The 17,973-nt window shown below is 35.1% G+C and overlaps 1 protein-coding gene across 5 annotated transcripts in view; it reads right to left on the bottom strand.

Annotated features, from left to right (window-relative positions):
• Positions 1–17,973, bottom strand: part of MLLT10 (MLLT10 histone lysine methyltransferase DOT1L cofactor) — a 130,370-nt gene that overhangs the window by 53,752 nt on the left and 58,645 nt on the right. For all 5 annotated transcript variants that reach the window (XM_076331674.1, XM_076331671.1, XM_076331675.1 and 2 more), the window contains 2 exons: positions 10,512–10,767; positions 7,897–8,463 (listed from right to left, as the gene is read on the bottom strand). In XM_076331674.1, the coding sequence (XP_076187789.1) occupies positions 7,897–8,463; positions 10,512–10,767 (823 nt within the window). The remainder of the gene's footprint in view (positions 1–7,896; positions 8,464–10,511; positions 10,768–17,973) is intronic.

Here is a 17,973-nt window from a genome sequence, read left to right as displayed (position 1 = left end):
GTAATTACATCTTATTGCTCAGCTGTTTAAAATTATTACATCTTTCTCCTGAAATGAATAACTACCAAAATCATCTTTATTTTGTTTTTAAATGAAAGACCTAAAAGGGAATTCAGGAAAATACACATTCCCTTTCCCATATTAATTTATTTTTTTGTTTTGTTGGGATTTTTTTAGAATCTGAAATGTATTTCAAGTTCATAATGTAAACATACAATTTGCTGTTGACTATCAGAGCATAATAAATAAATAAATTATATTTTGAAATGTAACTAGAAACTAATGCCCAGAGTCACACCATAATTTGGGAATCTAGATTCAAGTATGTAATCTTCAAAATTTCCATTTTAACCTGACAGACACTTACATTCTCATACAACAACTAACTAATCACGTAAAATCTCATTTCCACAGCTGCCAAGATCTTCTCTGATATAAGCAGGCCTAAGCAGCTTGACATGCAAGCTATACCCTTGTTAATAGACCTTACCTTCCCTTCCCTGGGACATTTTTTTCACTTCAGAAAGCCCTCACATCTGTTTCACTCAAAAAAAAAAAAACCCCAAACTAACAAACCTACAGTTTTTTCAGAAAGGAAAACTTTGTTTTGTTTTGTTTTAAATCAAGTTTTGTTTCAAAGCAATGTTCCAAGAGTTTCTAGTCTTGCAACACTCACAGGGGAGCTGATTTGTATCTAATGCACAAACCACTGCTTCCATGGAAAGTCAGGCAGCCTGGAGACTTCAAAGGTGGAAAAGGCTCAACACTTCTTGTTTTCAGCAGCCCATCTAATTAAGTACTATAGGTCTGTACTTTTCTGTCAACATTTTTTTTTAAAACAGAAAATGGGGCAATTACCAGTATGCAGTATGCAATTACCAATGAAAAAAATCTTGACCAGGAATATTAATTCTTCCTGTATAACAATTATGATCATGCTTTTAACCATTTTTGTAAACTGAAATATTCTCAAATTAAAGATATTTCAGTCTATCAAAGAGCTTAAGACTCTCTAAAAAGGACATTTTAAAAATCTTGATCATTGTATGCCTCTTCTCAACTTTCCTATATTCATATTTTAGGAGGAAATTAGTATCAGAATTAAATATAGTACTCTACCTGCAATATCTATGGAGTAATTTCAAGTGATATAACTTTTCTATCCCTTCTTGAAATGAGTATCACAGAGATGACAATAGCTTTTTTTCCTAAAGCATCTCAATATGAGGTAGTGTTCAGTTCTCCATCATTATTCAGAAGTTTTTCATAATTGTTTTCAAAACACATCTCTGTTATAAGGTCCATTGTTCAGTATTTTTTGTACAAAACTTTCTTAATCAAGGAATTATTATTCATTACATCTGAGTACATTTCTTATAACATACGTTTTTAGAAACCACCGTGAACCCTCACAGCAAACAGCAAAGACTTCTTAATTTCTTCCCAATCTTTGATAAAAGCATAGAACATACCACGTTGGAAACTAATTTCTGCAGACCCATACTGCATGACAATACCCTACTAACTACTGTATTTTGAAATGCATTATTTCATATGCCAAACTGATGCACCATGCTAATTTTTCTTTTAGAAATCAAAGGGATAATACAGCACAGAATTAGGTTCATAGATATCATATTTGAGAAGTCGTGGCAGTCCCATGAAGTTCCCACTGACTGGAAAAGGGGAAACATAACCCCCATTTTTAAAAAGGGAAAAAAGGAAGACCCGGGGAACTACAGGCCAGTCAGTCTCACCTCTGTGCCTGGGAAGATCATGGAACAGATCCTCCTGGAAGCTATGCTAAGGCACACGGAGGACAGGGAGGTGATTTGGAACAGCCAGCAGGGCTTCACCAAGGGCAAGTCCTGCCTGACTAACCTAGTGGCCTTCTATGATGGAGTGACTACACTCCATTTTTACTCCTCTTTACACACAGCAGATACCGGAACTAGACACAATATTTGAAGACCAGATGCACTCTGCTGAACACAGAGCTACCTTTCTCATTAGTCTGCTGTTTATGCATTCAAACCTTTTTAAACACAGCTCAGCACTGGAAGCACAGACATAACGGATTATTAACCTTCATCCTTTTTCTTTTCAGCCCTTCCTTCCCCAGAAGGCCATCCTTATCCTGCAAGTACACATGCATCTTTCTTAGACATAATCTTTTACTTTAGCTCCACCAACACAACTCTTAGTTTGTATTGCTTACCAAGAGATCCATTTTACCCTGTCCTCATACACGGATTTTTTCAGAAATTGCAGAATTTTCCAATAAATAGCATAAGGTTGATAACTGGTGCACAGGGAAATAACACAAACCCAAAGTAAATACTCTGATTTAATAATTCTCTGATCAAAATTAAATTGAGACTTATCCATTAACTACCTTTAATGCAAAGGTTTGCTGACTTCCTATCATTACAGGTCTTTACTTAAAATGTCACGCTGCATCAATTCAAATGTAGACATCTACTATGCCACTGCTTTTATTAAAAAAAAAAAAAAAAAACAAACCTCCAATAAGTTATTTTCCGTAACTCACAATAACCGCCATGAATTATTACATCTTTACATCTCTTAAAATCTTTCTTTCTTGTATCAGACACAACCTAATTACATAACATTAACTACCTGCCAGTCTCCTACAACTTCACAAGCTTTAAAGACTTACTGAAATTTAACACTGACAGGCTAAAAACATGAAAATATGAGGTACTCATCATCAGGAAATGCCAATTTATTACTTCTGGCTGTAGCTGCTGATAACACCTGTTTTAGTTAAGAACATTGACAGGGGGATCTATTTCATGATAATTCCCATTTTCATAAGCTTCTACTCCCTCATGTGATTTCTTCCCAATTACTTACTGTCTCCATGTTTTCTACACCAACAATCATCAATTTTAACATTTTAATCTCGTATCAAACTATTTCTGTTGAGCCTCAAATATGAAGAATGAAATTATCTGCAGAAGAATTTTGTCTTGGTGTGTTTTCTACACCATTTGCTTAGTCCTAAAAGGTCATTAATATCTATTAGTATCAATTTGTCCTTTCTATTCTATCTCCTCTGGAATACAAAATTTTTAACACAGCAAGACTTCTTTTTCTGCTTTGGCTTCTGGGGCAGATAAATGTAATAGCACAAACTATTTCAGAATAATTTTGTCTAAACTCTTTCTCCCAATAGATTTAGCTAGTAAGTCAAAGGCTACAGAGGAGTTTAAACGTAACATCATAAAGGTTTAACATAAGCTCTGAGGAACTCGGTGTCTCAATTAGAATGATTTCAAGTTACTCATCTACTTTGAAGCTCAGAGTTCTCTTGCATCATCAGTATGAGAACGAGCTTAACAGTAAGATCATCTCCTTGCACAGGAGCATAACATTTGGCAGAGGCTTCATCACTGCTTGAATCAGATGAGAAAGGAGAATAAAGTACATGGACTAAGCTGAAGCATTTAGTAAACTCCTATATAAAGCTGAAATTTGACTGCACAAGACAAAATCAACCCAGAGGGGCCTGTGGCAAAAAACATTAACTGTTTCTAAACCAGAGTTTGAAATATTGCTATATTGAAGTACAACACTGGGCTTGGAGACGTCCTTTATTCCAAAAACTGTCTAGTATTACCAACCAGAGCATACTGAAGACTGGTCAAAGGTAGAATATATATGAAGTAGAGATAAAAACGTAGGAAGACCAATTATAAGGTTGCCTCAATTGTGACAAAGGAATTCCAGGAGATGGGCACAGCAAGGGTGCTGAAAGAATGGGCTAACCATTTCGAGGCCCAATTTGGAATTTAACCTTCTCCAGTCGTCTTAGGGAAGAAAAGAATTGCTTTATAAGCTCTTGTAGGGTTTACAGTACTCATATGGGTATAAAATCAATTATGTAAAAATTAAAATATTGAAGCAAATGATCCCCTGAAGACCTTAGCAACTGAAGTTAATACTATACAATTTGTTGTACACTTGAAATCAAGAACAGAACTGGGAAAGACAGAGAAGCATCCCTATATGCTTGAAGCACTGTAATTCTTCCAGCAGCAAGTATCCATGCAGAACTTGCAAGATAACTGTGCAAGAACTTTATCTACCATAAAACAGAAATTTCTGTCTACTTCTGACATTTGATTGCTTTTCATTTTACCTTGCTGCATTACTCCACAAAAGTCAGAAGGTACTGTACGTCATGTAAAATTTTTTTTTCCCCCTATTGCTGTGGGACTTGAGTTCTCAGAAAACTCTTCACGCACTGGAGTGTACTCCAAACAAAGAGGGGCCAGAGCCTGCACAAACTGCTCGACAGAAAAATACAGCATATATGAAAGTTATTTACCATAACTGTATTTTTTCTTCTTCCCACCACCTTATTAGTTTCTGCACTATTGTTGAAAAAAAGTGCAAGTATGGTAAAAGAAACATTTGATCTTGGAATCTACTACTAGCAGAGGTAAGCACTGGGACAAGATGCTACTGATCTCTTTCAGTCCCTGGATGAATGTTTTCTGTTCTTTAATCACCATTGTTGTGAAAAAAAAAAATAAAAATCTTCAGTAGAAGGGATCACTGCTTTACAATACTTTGGACTAGAAATCTTTAAGTATTATTCCCTAGAAGGATGCTGAGAATGAACTTATTCCTGAGAATACAACTAGTGTGACTTTTAAAAAGTTAAATAGCCCTATAAAATTGTACAGTTCAGATTAAACCCTTCCCCATTAAAGAAACTGGATCCTGAAATCACTCCAAAGACCAGTCCCATTTTGGGGGAACCAGTATCAGCTTTATATAACTCCCACTGACAACTGACTTATGTCATCTTAAGACAACAAACTTCCTTGTGAATTTCCAGCAGAAAGATAAGTATGGTTTGTAAATAAGCTGTTATTGGCTAAAGAAGCTATTCTGTTTTGTTTGGTTGGTTTTTTAACAGGACAGATGTACTAGGAAAATGTTAATTTAATATAAAAATTCCTTATCACCATACCAACTAAATTTTATTTCATTTTTTTAAATTACTTTTCATTCCTTTGAGTACACTGTTAAAGTAATGCATACAGTGTTTCCTATCAGATTATAAATACATTTCAGAAAAAATTATAAAGAGCATTAAGATTGAACATTCAAGCACTCAGATTTTCGAAAGCATCAGATCAGTTGTGTGGCAGCTGTAATACAACCTGAGTGTATGTATTGTAACAGCTTTTAATTACATGGCCTTGTACTATTCATGGTACATCTCTGTTCTTATTAAGCACGAAAACAGAAGTTCTGTGGACTGGAAAAAAGTTTGGAGAGGACAAATATTTTCACAAAATGAGCTGAATGTACTTACTCTGAATAAAAGTTTTATGGAAGACATTTAATTATGTATAAATAGCACATGATGAATCCGCATTACCTTTTAAAATAAGCTTTCCTTCACATTTCTTCTAATTTGAACATTAACTGTGAACAGGATTATCGTATGTCTGTGAAGTAATGATTTTCATAATTTTTATGGATCTCAACAAGTACTCTTAAGAAAATGGAAAAAAGAATGGTAGCTTAAGATAGCTGCAGTTAAGGTTATTTAAAAAAAAAAAAAAAAAGAGGAGGAGATTCTTGAAAAAGTGCATCAAAAGCTTTGTTTAGTATGGTCTAACTCATTCCTGATTCTGCTTCTTTGAAGTAACAAGACAATTCCAAGTTAAGAGTCAGAAAAAGCTTTTTGGCTTGACTTCCCCAGCATTTTCTCTCACTACATTTAACATGCATAAAATCTTATTTGGGGTTTTGGGTCAAATCGTTTAGATTCACTTGTCGGATTTTGTTACTGAACAATATAGAGACATTCCAAAGAGAAACATCAGCATATCATACCTGAGAAAATGTTATGTTTCTGATAATACTGATAATACTCACATGCCCTTCCTCATTGTAACAAAGTTGTAAATGGACTGCTAAACCTAGAAAATGCTTATGATGAAGTGAGGAAAGCAGCAGTACAACCATAAGAAAGAGGGGAGATCAGGGAGAAGAGCACATTAAAACAATATGCTCAGACTCAAGCAGAAGTTTGTGGATGAATTTAGAGCTCATGCTCGAAGGCAGAGACATCCCATCTGGTTTTGTTTTTTGGGTTTTCTGGGTTTTGTTGGGGTGATTTTATTTACGGATCTTGTTTGTTTGCTTGTTTTTCATTCATCTTCTTTGGCACCTTCAGAAAATATCACTGTTTCAGAGGACAGGTCTAAGGCCAGCTAGCAAGAATCTAAGTATGCTTAACAGTGGTGAAATTATAGGCTAAACATCATCATAAATGTAATAAAACTTAGCCGGTATTTCCATCCATGTATTTCAAAGCTTTTTACAAAGGGAGTTTAACATTATCACTGGCATTTTATAGATGGAAGAATGAGATGTAGTAAAGAGGACAAAGGAAGCAAGGATGGACCTGGCCAGGGAAAGGCCTGTTCTAGGAGATGACAAGACCAGAATATTCTAAGACAAACATAAGGTGGGAAACATGTCATTCACTTCAAACCAAGATCTTGTACTTCCATCTGTTACCCCAACTACAATAATACATAATCTACCTCAAAGGGATTATAAAGGAATAAGAAAGTTCATACTAAAATAATAAGAACACTGATCTAAATCTGTTGGATGATCTCTGTCCATAACAGATATGAGGTCAACATGTTTCTAAAACTGCATTTTAATCAAAAAGATGGACAGTGAACTAGGAAGTTTTGTCACATACCATTTCTCCCTATTGATTTCAAGACAGGAAAAAATTTTTTTTCATATAGTTGCCACTGCTACACTGCTATTGCCATTGTTACCTGTAATAAAAATCATCATTTGCCTACATCTAACAAAGACATAAAACAATGTGGGTTTGAGATCAAGTTTTTAAGTACCTGCCTTGTTCTGAAACAAATATGAAGTTTTTTGTTTCTTGAAGTATCTCTTGCTTATACAGTGCAAATATACAATATAAAAGCATAAAACCCTGCCCACCACCAAATATTCAAGTTCCATTTCTCTTTCCCCCCAAAAAAGAAAAATTAAGCAAGAAATCCACCAGAACAACAAAAAGGACAAAATTTCAAAGTTACAAAAACAAGGTATCAGATAGTTTGCTATTTTTTTATCCAAACACAAAGGTCTCGAAAGAAACGTCAAAGCAACAGAGACTTTGGTAGATACGGTATTCTGCAAGGTCATTCCATACACAGGTTTACTGGGAACAGAAAGCCTCTCTCAGCCCCAGATGCACATAACATTTAGAACAGAGGAAGAACAAACCAGCCAATTTCAATTGCTAAAAAGCACACAAGAATATGAAAACGTCATCTGGCTGCACAGGGGTCCAGATTCAGAATATCCTTTTACATGTTTAAACTGATAATTCTCCTTATAAACATTTTGATTTTTAGTTAAGCTAAATTGGGAAAAAATAATTGAGGGACATACTCAGCACAGCCGACATGCTTGAGTACTGATTTTGTTTTCTCTGTGTAACAGAACGTACAGACGATATAGTCTGTATAAACTATCACTTATTTTAGCTAAACCTGTCACATGTAACTTCCAAAGAACCTATTTTCATGCAACTTATTTTTTCCCCCTACAGCCTCAAAACCTGCATTTATATAGCATATAGGTCAATACATAGGTCAATCTACTACAGCCACCTACAGCACAGTGGCACCTATACATGGAACAAAATTTACTCTTCCAACAATCATATTCTAATTTTTACTTTTTTTCCCAATGCAACTTTCAAGATACTTTAAATGATACTCTGTTCTTGAAAAGCATACTCAGAATTACGGCTAAAATAATAAAGACATATTTTGAGGTAAGAAAACGAATCCAATAAATGCCTACCTGAACCCACTGGAGATGAGCCAACACTAAGACTTTGTAAACTTCCATTCCTGAGCAAAGTTGGAGATTTTTGAAGACCAGAGCTTGTCACGCTTCCTGCAGCAGATGCCACAGATGAAGTTGGGGAAGCAGAAGAAACTGAAAGATGGGAAATACTTTCTTGACTTTTATTTCCTTTGGGTCTACCAGGCCCATGTTTACTTTGCTTATTTCCTTTCCGTTTCTTCTCTGTTACAGTTTCTTCTTCTATTCCAGAAGTTTGAGCTCGTTTGTATGCTGTAGAAGTAAGGCTTGAATTACCTATGTCTCCAGGTGAGCTGTCGAAGTTTTTAGATTGGGAAACAGCTGATGATGAAGGGAGACCAATTAAGGAAGTGAAACAATTGACACCCCCCTCTTGACTCCCAGTCTCTCCTTTATGTACATCTTTGGTTGACGCAGCCTGTTGAGAATGCGTGAAACTGTCACTTCGCAGATCTGTGTCTGTAAAACTCAAAAAATCCTGAGGAGATTGAACTGAACTTCCAGAAGATGACTTTATGCTCCCCGGAGTGCCCAAAAAGCTTCCTAAAAAAGAAAGTAAAGAAAAAGTACTTTTTTTTTCACCCCCCCGTAGTTGATGAAAATTGATGGAAAATATTAGTATCTTAGAATACAAAACTTTAAAGTGCAAGGACTTCATGAAAAGCGTTACCAAGAGCTAAAGAATTTATTTTTAAAATAACTCATTGCTTCTCCTTTTGATCTTCACTCTGCTGGATCTGATTCTCAGATTCCTACCTGAGATTCAGATTTGAATTTGGGGCACAAACAAGATGAGAATGAATAAAAGGAGAATAACAACTTTGCTGTTCAGGCAACTTTGACATCCCTCATGTTTTGAAGCCACAACAAACACTTGGTGCAAGTCAGAGCAGGTTTTTTTAAACATACACATATATAAAAAGGCGGCGGCTGATAGAAACGTGCTATGATCACATCTACACTATGCCTACAATCTTCCTTCCCATTCTACCTAAATCAAGGGTCTGACACAGGTCAAGGGAACAGCAATTGCACTTAATTTACCCTGGCTAAGGAGGTGTTCCACAGAAGAGGTATTTTTCAAAACAACAGAAGAGGAAGTGGAGAAAAGTGTATAAAATTGGCATTTTAAGATTTCTTTAGCACTGTCAGAGAACCATAAAGATCTTTTGTGTAATAGAATTACATTGCTTCTGTAATATTTGGAAGGCAGTCATTTCATCACTGTGTTAGTGCATGCAAGGCAGAAAATGAAGCAGGAAATATAAACATCTACTTTCACTGAAATTCAGTAATTTTATATGGGTGGGTGCATGTGGGTAGTGTTTTGTAGAATTCAGACTGATGACAACTATCCCATCAAGAAAATACTCCTAAATACGACATTAGGTATAAAAAAAGTCCTTTAAAAATTACTGTTTTATCATTCATACTCCATTAAACATTATTAAGAATTCCAGTTAAAATATAAATTACATTAATGCAGCAATTTAAAAATCATAAAAACATTGTTGTTTTGTATTTTAAGTTATATCAACTTCACTTAATGCAGCTTTAAAGAAAATATATGCACATAGTAAAGATCTATTTTGCCATCTGCAGTGAGCAAGATTTTTCTTTAAATGCAGGATTCCAGAAGGCAATTTTCAAAGTTTTGAGAATTTAAACAAAAAACACTTTAGTTTTTTTCAAGTAAAAAAAGCCTAAAATATTGAAAGAGTTCTAGACAAATTTAGAAGTGCTCACTGCATAAACTAACTCAAAGAAAGAGCAACATCATAAAGCAGAAAGGACAGTCTGCTACTCCATGCCACAGTGAAAATTATGGAAAAACAATTACTTTACAGAAGGTCTAGTTTATTGTGTTTCAAAATAACATGTTTTATTAGTTAAGTAATAAAAAAATAGACCTTTAAAATTTTTTTATCTTTCTTCAACTCTGATGAAGATGCCATAACAAAATTAGCATTTCAGAAGCGTCAACAGCGCATTTAGTGGGTTTTAGCATGTTCAAAATGTCAAAATTTTGTATTACATGAGGTAAATAAACTGCATATACTCGTCACATAATCATCTTCTGCTTACGTATTTCAATGACAAAAAAATAAAAGTAAAAAGGTCTTTCACTTTGAAGAAAATGGTATATTTTAAATGTCTGCATCTTGAAAAATTATTTAGGGGCCACTGCATCCTATACATTAGGTAGTCCACTTTCATTCTAATATGCGCTAAAAAACCACTAGTATTATTCCCTTAAAGGGCTAAGAAAGACCCCTAGACTCACATTCATGTTAAATTTTATCCCAGACTAACTTTTCAGCACATAAAGAAACTTCTGGTTTCAGCGGTTAAAGAGAATAACCTTAACAGTCTAAACAAAAGCATCAGTTTTGCCCTTTAAAGATGCACGACCTCCTTTTTCATGTTATGGCAATGAACATTTTTACCCTGAAAAAAGTTTTTTTTTCCCCAAAGTGAAACAACATTCTCATTATTGAGGATAAAGGATTAACTACTTTTCAAGTTTTAAATATTTAAGATTTCTAATTCATGTCAAAGCAGAAGTTGTGTTACAGCATAACAATTAATACCTTGCTGAAAAGGGCTAGCCGCAGTCACAGTTGTTCCTGGATTTCTTCCAGCACCAGGCTTTCTTCCCCTCTGACCTGAGCTATGACCTGCAGATTTCTTCCCTTTGCTCTCTGACCCTCTAGCCTCTGAAGAATCTTTTCCACTTGAAACGTGTGTAGAAACTTCCTGGAAATTTGCATTTGTAAATCGAGCTGTGGTATCTTCCAACCGCTTCAAGGAGCCTGACATGGAGTTGTTGCTAGTGCTTGTGTATGTCTAGCATTTTGATAAGAGAAAAGAAATAAGAGAAAAGAAACAGTTAGGTCACACAAAAAACTGTAACAAAAGAACTGTTTAAAAGAACCCATTCTTTCAAATAAACTTAGAAGTGTTCAAATACTAAGGTAACTGGCAACAGGAGTTACATAAACGGAATTGTTAAGATTTTCAGCAAACAACTGAAGTGCATAAAACTTCATTTTGTGGAAAAAAATGCACAAAAATAACATCAGCTTTGGTTGAAATTTTTACTTCATTGAAGTCAATGGATTAATCTCAAATCTATGGTTACACAGTCTTTATATTCTATTTAAATAGGATATTGTTATTTTACTGCTTAAAATTATTTTTTTTTTTTTTTAAAGAGACTTTAAATGCTTTTCTGAAAATACAATTTTTATGCAGGTTGTTTTGTCAAACCGGAAATATGGTTCCATCAGCAGTGGAACTGATGAAGGCTTCAGAACCTAGGAACTTGCATTTTTAAGACTTTATAGTCTCAACACCGAACCAAAATCAACTCCAACAAGCCCTGCCTCTTATGTCTCCACTTCCCATCATCACACTAGGATTCCCTGCCATCTGGGAATTCAGCCAGTTCCTTAAGTATCATCAAGTAAAGAAGACACATGAGATCTAGTTGGCCAAGACACATGCAGGAATGACTGGCTACCTACTACAACCCTGCTGCCTGACAGGAAGGAAAAAGCATAACATAATCTTGAGCTCCCACTGAAGATTTCTTCCTCAAGCCCCACCCATCCCCAAGAATTTCGGCCCTTCTCCTATATCCATAAACTCTTCACAGGGCTTTCAACAATTTTATCTTTAGGCCCATTATTCTTCCATTAAATTTTGTCAGAATTGTTCATATTGGTGAACAATAGTCAAAATAGGTTCACAGAAAGTAATTAGATGAGCAGGGAAACTGCGTGCACAGCATTAGGAAACCACACAAAGGAATATAATTGTTTTCATAATCAAAAAAAAAAATTGGAATTGTGATAGCAGAATTTTAATATAAGAAAGAAAATGAAAGCAAAATTAGGAAAAAGGAAATAATATTATATTATTATTTATACTCAAACCAGCTAGTAAAATGGCCTTTTGACTGTACCAAGCTTCTTCAACAAAAAAATATGGATCAAACCTAGAAGCTATTCATCTGTTCAAAACAAGCTTACTCTGTTTTTCAGTTCTTTATAGAAGAGAGTTTAAAATAGTATCTAAATTTGTCTCCATTAAAAGAGCACACAAACACATGCCTCTCAAAATTGATCATATACACAAGTTTTCTCTTCCCCAACTGGGATGCTGGCTGAATTTAGGCCTACAGCAGAATATTTGCTCATCTTTACATACAGCTTTGTATGGCTGGTAGAGAAAGTTTTCCTATTTTTACTAAAACAGCTAAGACATTTACATAGAACTTAATTTTCAGTTGCAAATGCCAGAAGACAACTAAATATGCAAGCTTTGAGGAAGATGAAAATTTCAATCTATTTGCATACTGCCCTGTATGACTTACTGGGGGGAGGAGTAGTGTTTATTTCGGGGGAGGAATCAACTTGGCCAATAGCTTCTTTAAAGGCATGGTTTCTATGGAAATTGCTTTACTTGAATTCTACTGCTAGTCTGTTGCTTTAGTATTAGTTTCTACTGTTGTTTTTTAACTGTTCCATGCAAACACTCTAAACCAAGCTAAGATGGGTACCGCTTTCCACACTACAACAGCAGACCCAAATGACTCCAAAGACAGTAGAGTAATACATGACTCCGAAGGATTCAAACTGGTTGGGCTTCATGCTTTGTTTTATAGTGTCAGTGTCTCCATGCAGAATAGGCCAACGTAGGAAACAATCAGGCTCACGCTTCAAGCATTTTCCCCATTAGCTTAGGCTAGTCCTGAAGCTCCCCTTCCCACTTACAGCAAACCTATGTGACCTAGTGTAGTAAAAAGCCATGTAAAGACAATGCTTCTAAACTCTTCACTCATGAGTGAAAAGAAGTAGAGCACACCCTAAATAGAAATCCAGTATTAAAACCTACTATAGACTCAAATTCTATTTTGGCAGTTCCTCTCTGCCACTTGAGAGAAGTAATTCTTCTTAACATCTGAAGCTGAAACTTTGATATACTAACTCATGTTGAGTACCATTACGTCTTTAAGGTCCACAAGTAACAATGTCTCCATGTTAGCATTAAATTAAGAATAAACAAGTGTTTCCTATTTTCATACTGTTCAATTACTGCTATTTTTTTCTTCCTATAGCAAGTAACCCAAATCATAATAAAATTAATCTCACTAGACAATATTCTAAATGAAAAACATACATCATTATGAACATGTACGACATATCTGTAAAGTATCCGCTGGTATGAAACAAACTCTGCATAGCCCATCTAAAATCCAACAATTTTTAGCTAGCAAAGAATTTATTTTAATTTACCTACCTAAAAGAAAGGCAAAACATTTGCTATATTTGCAATTTTGAAGGGCTATTATGAACTGCAATAAAAATATATTACAGATTTTCTGAAAAACGGTGAAGAAAAATCAGTTTAAGTCTGTTAAAGTACAATGTTAAAAATAATTTACCTCAAATTTACATTACTGTACTGGTAACTGTTTCCAATGAAGATGGAGCCAATTCTAAGGTAAGTTTAGTAGTTAACTTTTTTAACTATTATGAAGTCCACAAGTATGCTCAATTTTGCTGAAACTGATGTGTCACTCTGCCTGAGTTAAGAAGCAGTGGTTCAAATTTGGGTCATTTGAACAAAAGATTTCCAGACATGCAATAATCCAAAACAAAAGCCAGGCTTTTTCCTAGGATCCGGGATTTCTCCTCTTATCCAATTCCCTCCTTTCCTAATCCTTATCTCCTATCTGCTCATTTGAAATTAATTGCAAGGATAATTCTCTATAGGTATCAACAATCATAATTTGATGTTATCCAGTATCTCTTCTCCTTTACTGCGGGGGGGGGGGGGGGGGGGGATTTTTTTTTCCTTTAAAAAGGAAATTAAGAGTTTAACGTACCTCTGCAGACTGGCCAGGGCTAGGAAATGACAAGTAGGCATTAATTTGCATATACTGTGCAGAGATTTGGTTTGACTGCAAGCCTGAATCCTGCTCTTAGCAGAATTTGGAGAACACACATGCACATTGCAGTTCTGCTTCTGAAAATTTTCCTCCAACAGGTATTTCTCTTTTGGAAGGTGCTATAAAGCATGCTGAAATCTACATGCTTACTCAGAGTATCCTGAATACTAATATGATGCAATAGACACTCAGAAAAGTAAAATTGGTATCATTTGGTCAGTATTTTTTTCCCCAGATTATATTCCTTACTTTAAGGAATTATTTGCAACGAACTGCCCTAAAACAGATAGGCTTTGAGAATCCACAAGATATGCATTAAGATCTAAGGTAAAACTGCAGCACAAACTGTAGATTATTAAGCTAGTTGGTTCATACAACAACCTACCCACCCCTAAACAAACTGCTTTTCTAAAATGCTAAGTTCTAAAAGACAAAAGGCCTAACATAAATGTCACCAACAAAAAAACTAATATACCATGGCAAAGTTATATTGTTTTTTTTGTTTGTTTGGGGGTTTGTTTGGATTTTTTTGAGATCAGGCAAGTGAGACTGGCAGGGAGCAAGGATCTGAGGATGGAGGCAGAACACCTTTGGTCATTTAATGACTGGCTTCAGCCTCTGCAGTCCTCCCTCCCACCATCACATGCTTTTTTAAATGGAATATGCTACTTGAGGCTCCCCCCTTCACTGCTCACACTCCAATCAGTCATTTTCCTCCATTTAAGTACAAACATCCCCCAAAAAGGAGATTCGTCTGATGCTGTCACCCAACACCATTCCCTTGTTTATTTGGGAGGACTTGACTAACTATGTAATGAATGTTAATCCTGTTCTCAAAAATCAATCAGTATTTACTAGTGCAATTACCAAGCTAACTCTGTGTGTATCAGGGTTCCTTTATGCTTCCCATAAACCAGGTTGCGGGTTTTTTTCCAAAAAGCTCACTTTCACACTGCCAACTTAGTGCACAAAGAGCTACTGTCATTTTACACCCCCCATATATCACACTCTGCACCCTGAAGAGTTATACCACCTACCTGCAGCAAGTCTTAAAACTTCTGGGAAAGCTTCAGATTTACAGTAAAGGCATAATAAATCATTCTTGATATACACAGTATGTCCCCAGGCTTGAGAAGCCTTTAGCCCCAATACAGATATATAGGCCAGTAGTCTTGCACAGAGAAGGGAAGGACCACAGCAGATAATCATCCACTAAAATGCCAGATGGTAAGGGAATGGTCCAAGCAAAAAACAAACCACCAACCAACAACCAAAAAAAAAAAAAAAAAAATCAACACACCCCCCATAGCCCACAAACACCACACTACTGTAGGATAGTGACATTCAGTCATACCGAACAGAGATTGTTCTACTTATTGCATTCCCTTCTGTATCCCACTGCAGTAGGATCTGATCACCTCCCTTGAGCAGCACAGCGGGCTGATAGTCAGGGTGAACTGAGGAGGGTTATCACCATCATCTCTACTGTTACAGAAAAAATTCAGTCAGCTGTACCTTCTGTTTGCAATATCTTTTATTTGGTTACTGGCTACAATTTGAAAGCAGATACACTGACTTGTGTGTCTTTGAGTACATCAATGTTTTGGGGTTTTAACTAAAAAAAAACTCAAAAAAAAAAAAAAAAAAGACAAGTGTATTTTTCTGGATCTGTTAAACCATACACATTTTTAAACTTTTGATACAAGCCCAGCCTCCCAAAGTTCAAAACCTGAGACAGAAGCTTTTATCAGGACTAAACAAAGGGTTGATGGCAATTCCCAACTAAGAGGAAGGCCAGAAGAAAACCTCATCCAAAGAGGCAGAGAGAGAATTCAAGTTCGTAAGTTATTCTAGTCCCTCTTAAAACTTTCTGCATCTATGCCCAAAAAGAAAAGTGAAGTAGTTAAGAATTTCTTATTTCAAACTTTTTCAAACTTAACTGATCCAGACTAAGCAGTGTTTGCTGAGACATTACAGGGATGCACAAAACACATACTCGTAACTCAACACAACATTTGGACTGGAACCTCAATACAATTTCTTGGAATTAAATTTTGCAGAACAGGCAAGCCAAGTATACTAACTCACATAATGTAAATCCACAGTTTATTCTGCAGCCTTTCATAAATATATCTTAAGAAGCCACTCATCCAGATAAAAACATGCTTTAAGGCATCACCTGCATAAATGGTCATTATCACTGTATCACAAAGGATTTCACTTGTTTAAAAAGGAAAACCAAAATTCATTTCAAGTTCCAGTACCCCCAACAGGAACGATGCAGTAGCAGAAGTGATTATATAGCATGATAAAATAATGTATTCACTGCAAAGAGAGACTGCTGTGAAAAAGACATCAAGTCCATATCAGTTCTGACAACTCTGTATAAAAGGATACACAAAAGTAACATATTAACAAAATATTCTGAACCAAATATTTATCTCAGAAGAAAACAAAGCTTGTTTAATAATTAAAATTTCAAATTTTTGAGGAACACACTATGAATTTATAACCCAGAAAAGCAAATGCATGTAAACCGTGTCAAAAGGACTCAGGAAAAAAAAAATTAAAATAAGGTAACTGAAGGAACCAGCCACAGAAAATCGCTTCCAAATATCCAGCAGATACTTTTTTTAAAGACATAATCACACTTAATAACTTTATTAAAAAAAAAAAACCAACCCAAACTGAGTATCAATTTTCCTGATGGTCTGAAGCATTATAAAAAGAAGGTAGAAAATTAAGCAGATAGCTTAAATAGAAAGAAACACAGGGTGTAAAAGGTCAAAAGAAGAAAACTAACAGGAGACATGTTGGTATTTAAATTCCACAATAAATACTTCTGTTTTAGTTTAATTCATTTATAATTTAAGTTCTAGAATTATAGAGTTTCTATTCTCTTTAGTATTTGCTATACATACATGTATAGTACAATCTTTGATTAACAGTATGGCCAACAACTCAGCAACATTTTCATTTTTTACTTGGACTAAACAGAGTTCTGCTAAAAATGGGATTTTACTCTTGTTCACCTTATTAAAGTGTACACCATTCAGTTGTAAACTTTGTAATTAGGAAAAGTCTAGGGAGGAGCAATTAGAAAATAGATTAGCAGAAAAACAGAATCCAACTGCGTCTTCAGCATTCAAAGCATATTCTAATAGCTAGGACTCAAAAATAACCAATATTTCAATATATTTTCTTTAACTTTTACACAAATATACAACAACATCATTTTTTGTTAGAACTTTTGATGACGATTAGATAATCATAGTACAAAAGGGATATATTCAAGTAAGATAAGATCACAGATAGCACAAAACCTAAACAAAAATTGTATTGTCTAAAGGAAGTTCCAACACAAGAAAATTATTTTACAGGCTATGAATTTTATGAGTTGTCTCAGACTCAAGAGGAATATGTTCAGGAAAAGTTAATAAAATTAAATAATAGATCACATGGACCACTCAGTAGTATCTAAAGAGTTCTACAACAATTTCAATAAAAACAGTCACACTCACTGACTGCAATGTCTAATCGCTCTCAAATCAAAACAGCAAATCGGCAAATTGACTCTACCTTTTCTTTTTTTATTTTTTCTCTTCTTTTCTTTTTTTTTTTTTCCTTTAAATAAAGAGTTATTGGGACTTTCGGAAAACCACTGACTAGTAAGTCTCACTTGACATAATAGTGTCAAAAAGAATACAGTAGAACCAGAAACAAGACTAGTTTATCAGAAGCATAAGTCACAAATAATAGGATGTTAACAGGCACACATCCTCAAGTTAATACTCCTATTGTTGAGAATAAAGAAATACCCAAAACATACCAAAAAACTAACTTTCTTGGTGATGATTCTTGATGTTGATACCATTAGTTATCCAGGGACTAGAGAAAGTTGGAATTTCAATTGTTTTACCCTGGCCTGACAAGGTCTTGGTGTACCATATGCAAATAGACACATTTGTTGAATATTACATCTCAGCAACCAAACTACATACAGTTAACACAAGTTTTGGCTAAAAAACAGTGCTCTATGTACTGATGGCTAATTAATTCAAACCATGATTCCCCGATTCGGACATCAAACATTCCCA

Source organism: Aptenodytes patagonicus, chromosome 2, assembly GCF_965638725.1.
Source record: "Aptenodytes patagonicus chromosome 2, bAptPat1.pri.cur, whole genome shotgun sequence".
Taxonomy (NCBI): domain Eukaryota; kingdom Metazoa; phylum Chordata; class Aves; order Sphenisciformes; family Spheniscidae; genus Aptenodytes; species Aptenodytes patagonicus.
This window is presented reverse-complemented; position numbering and strand designations above follow the sequence as displayed.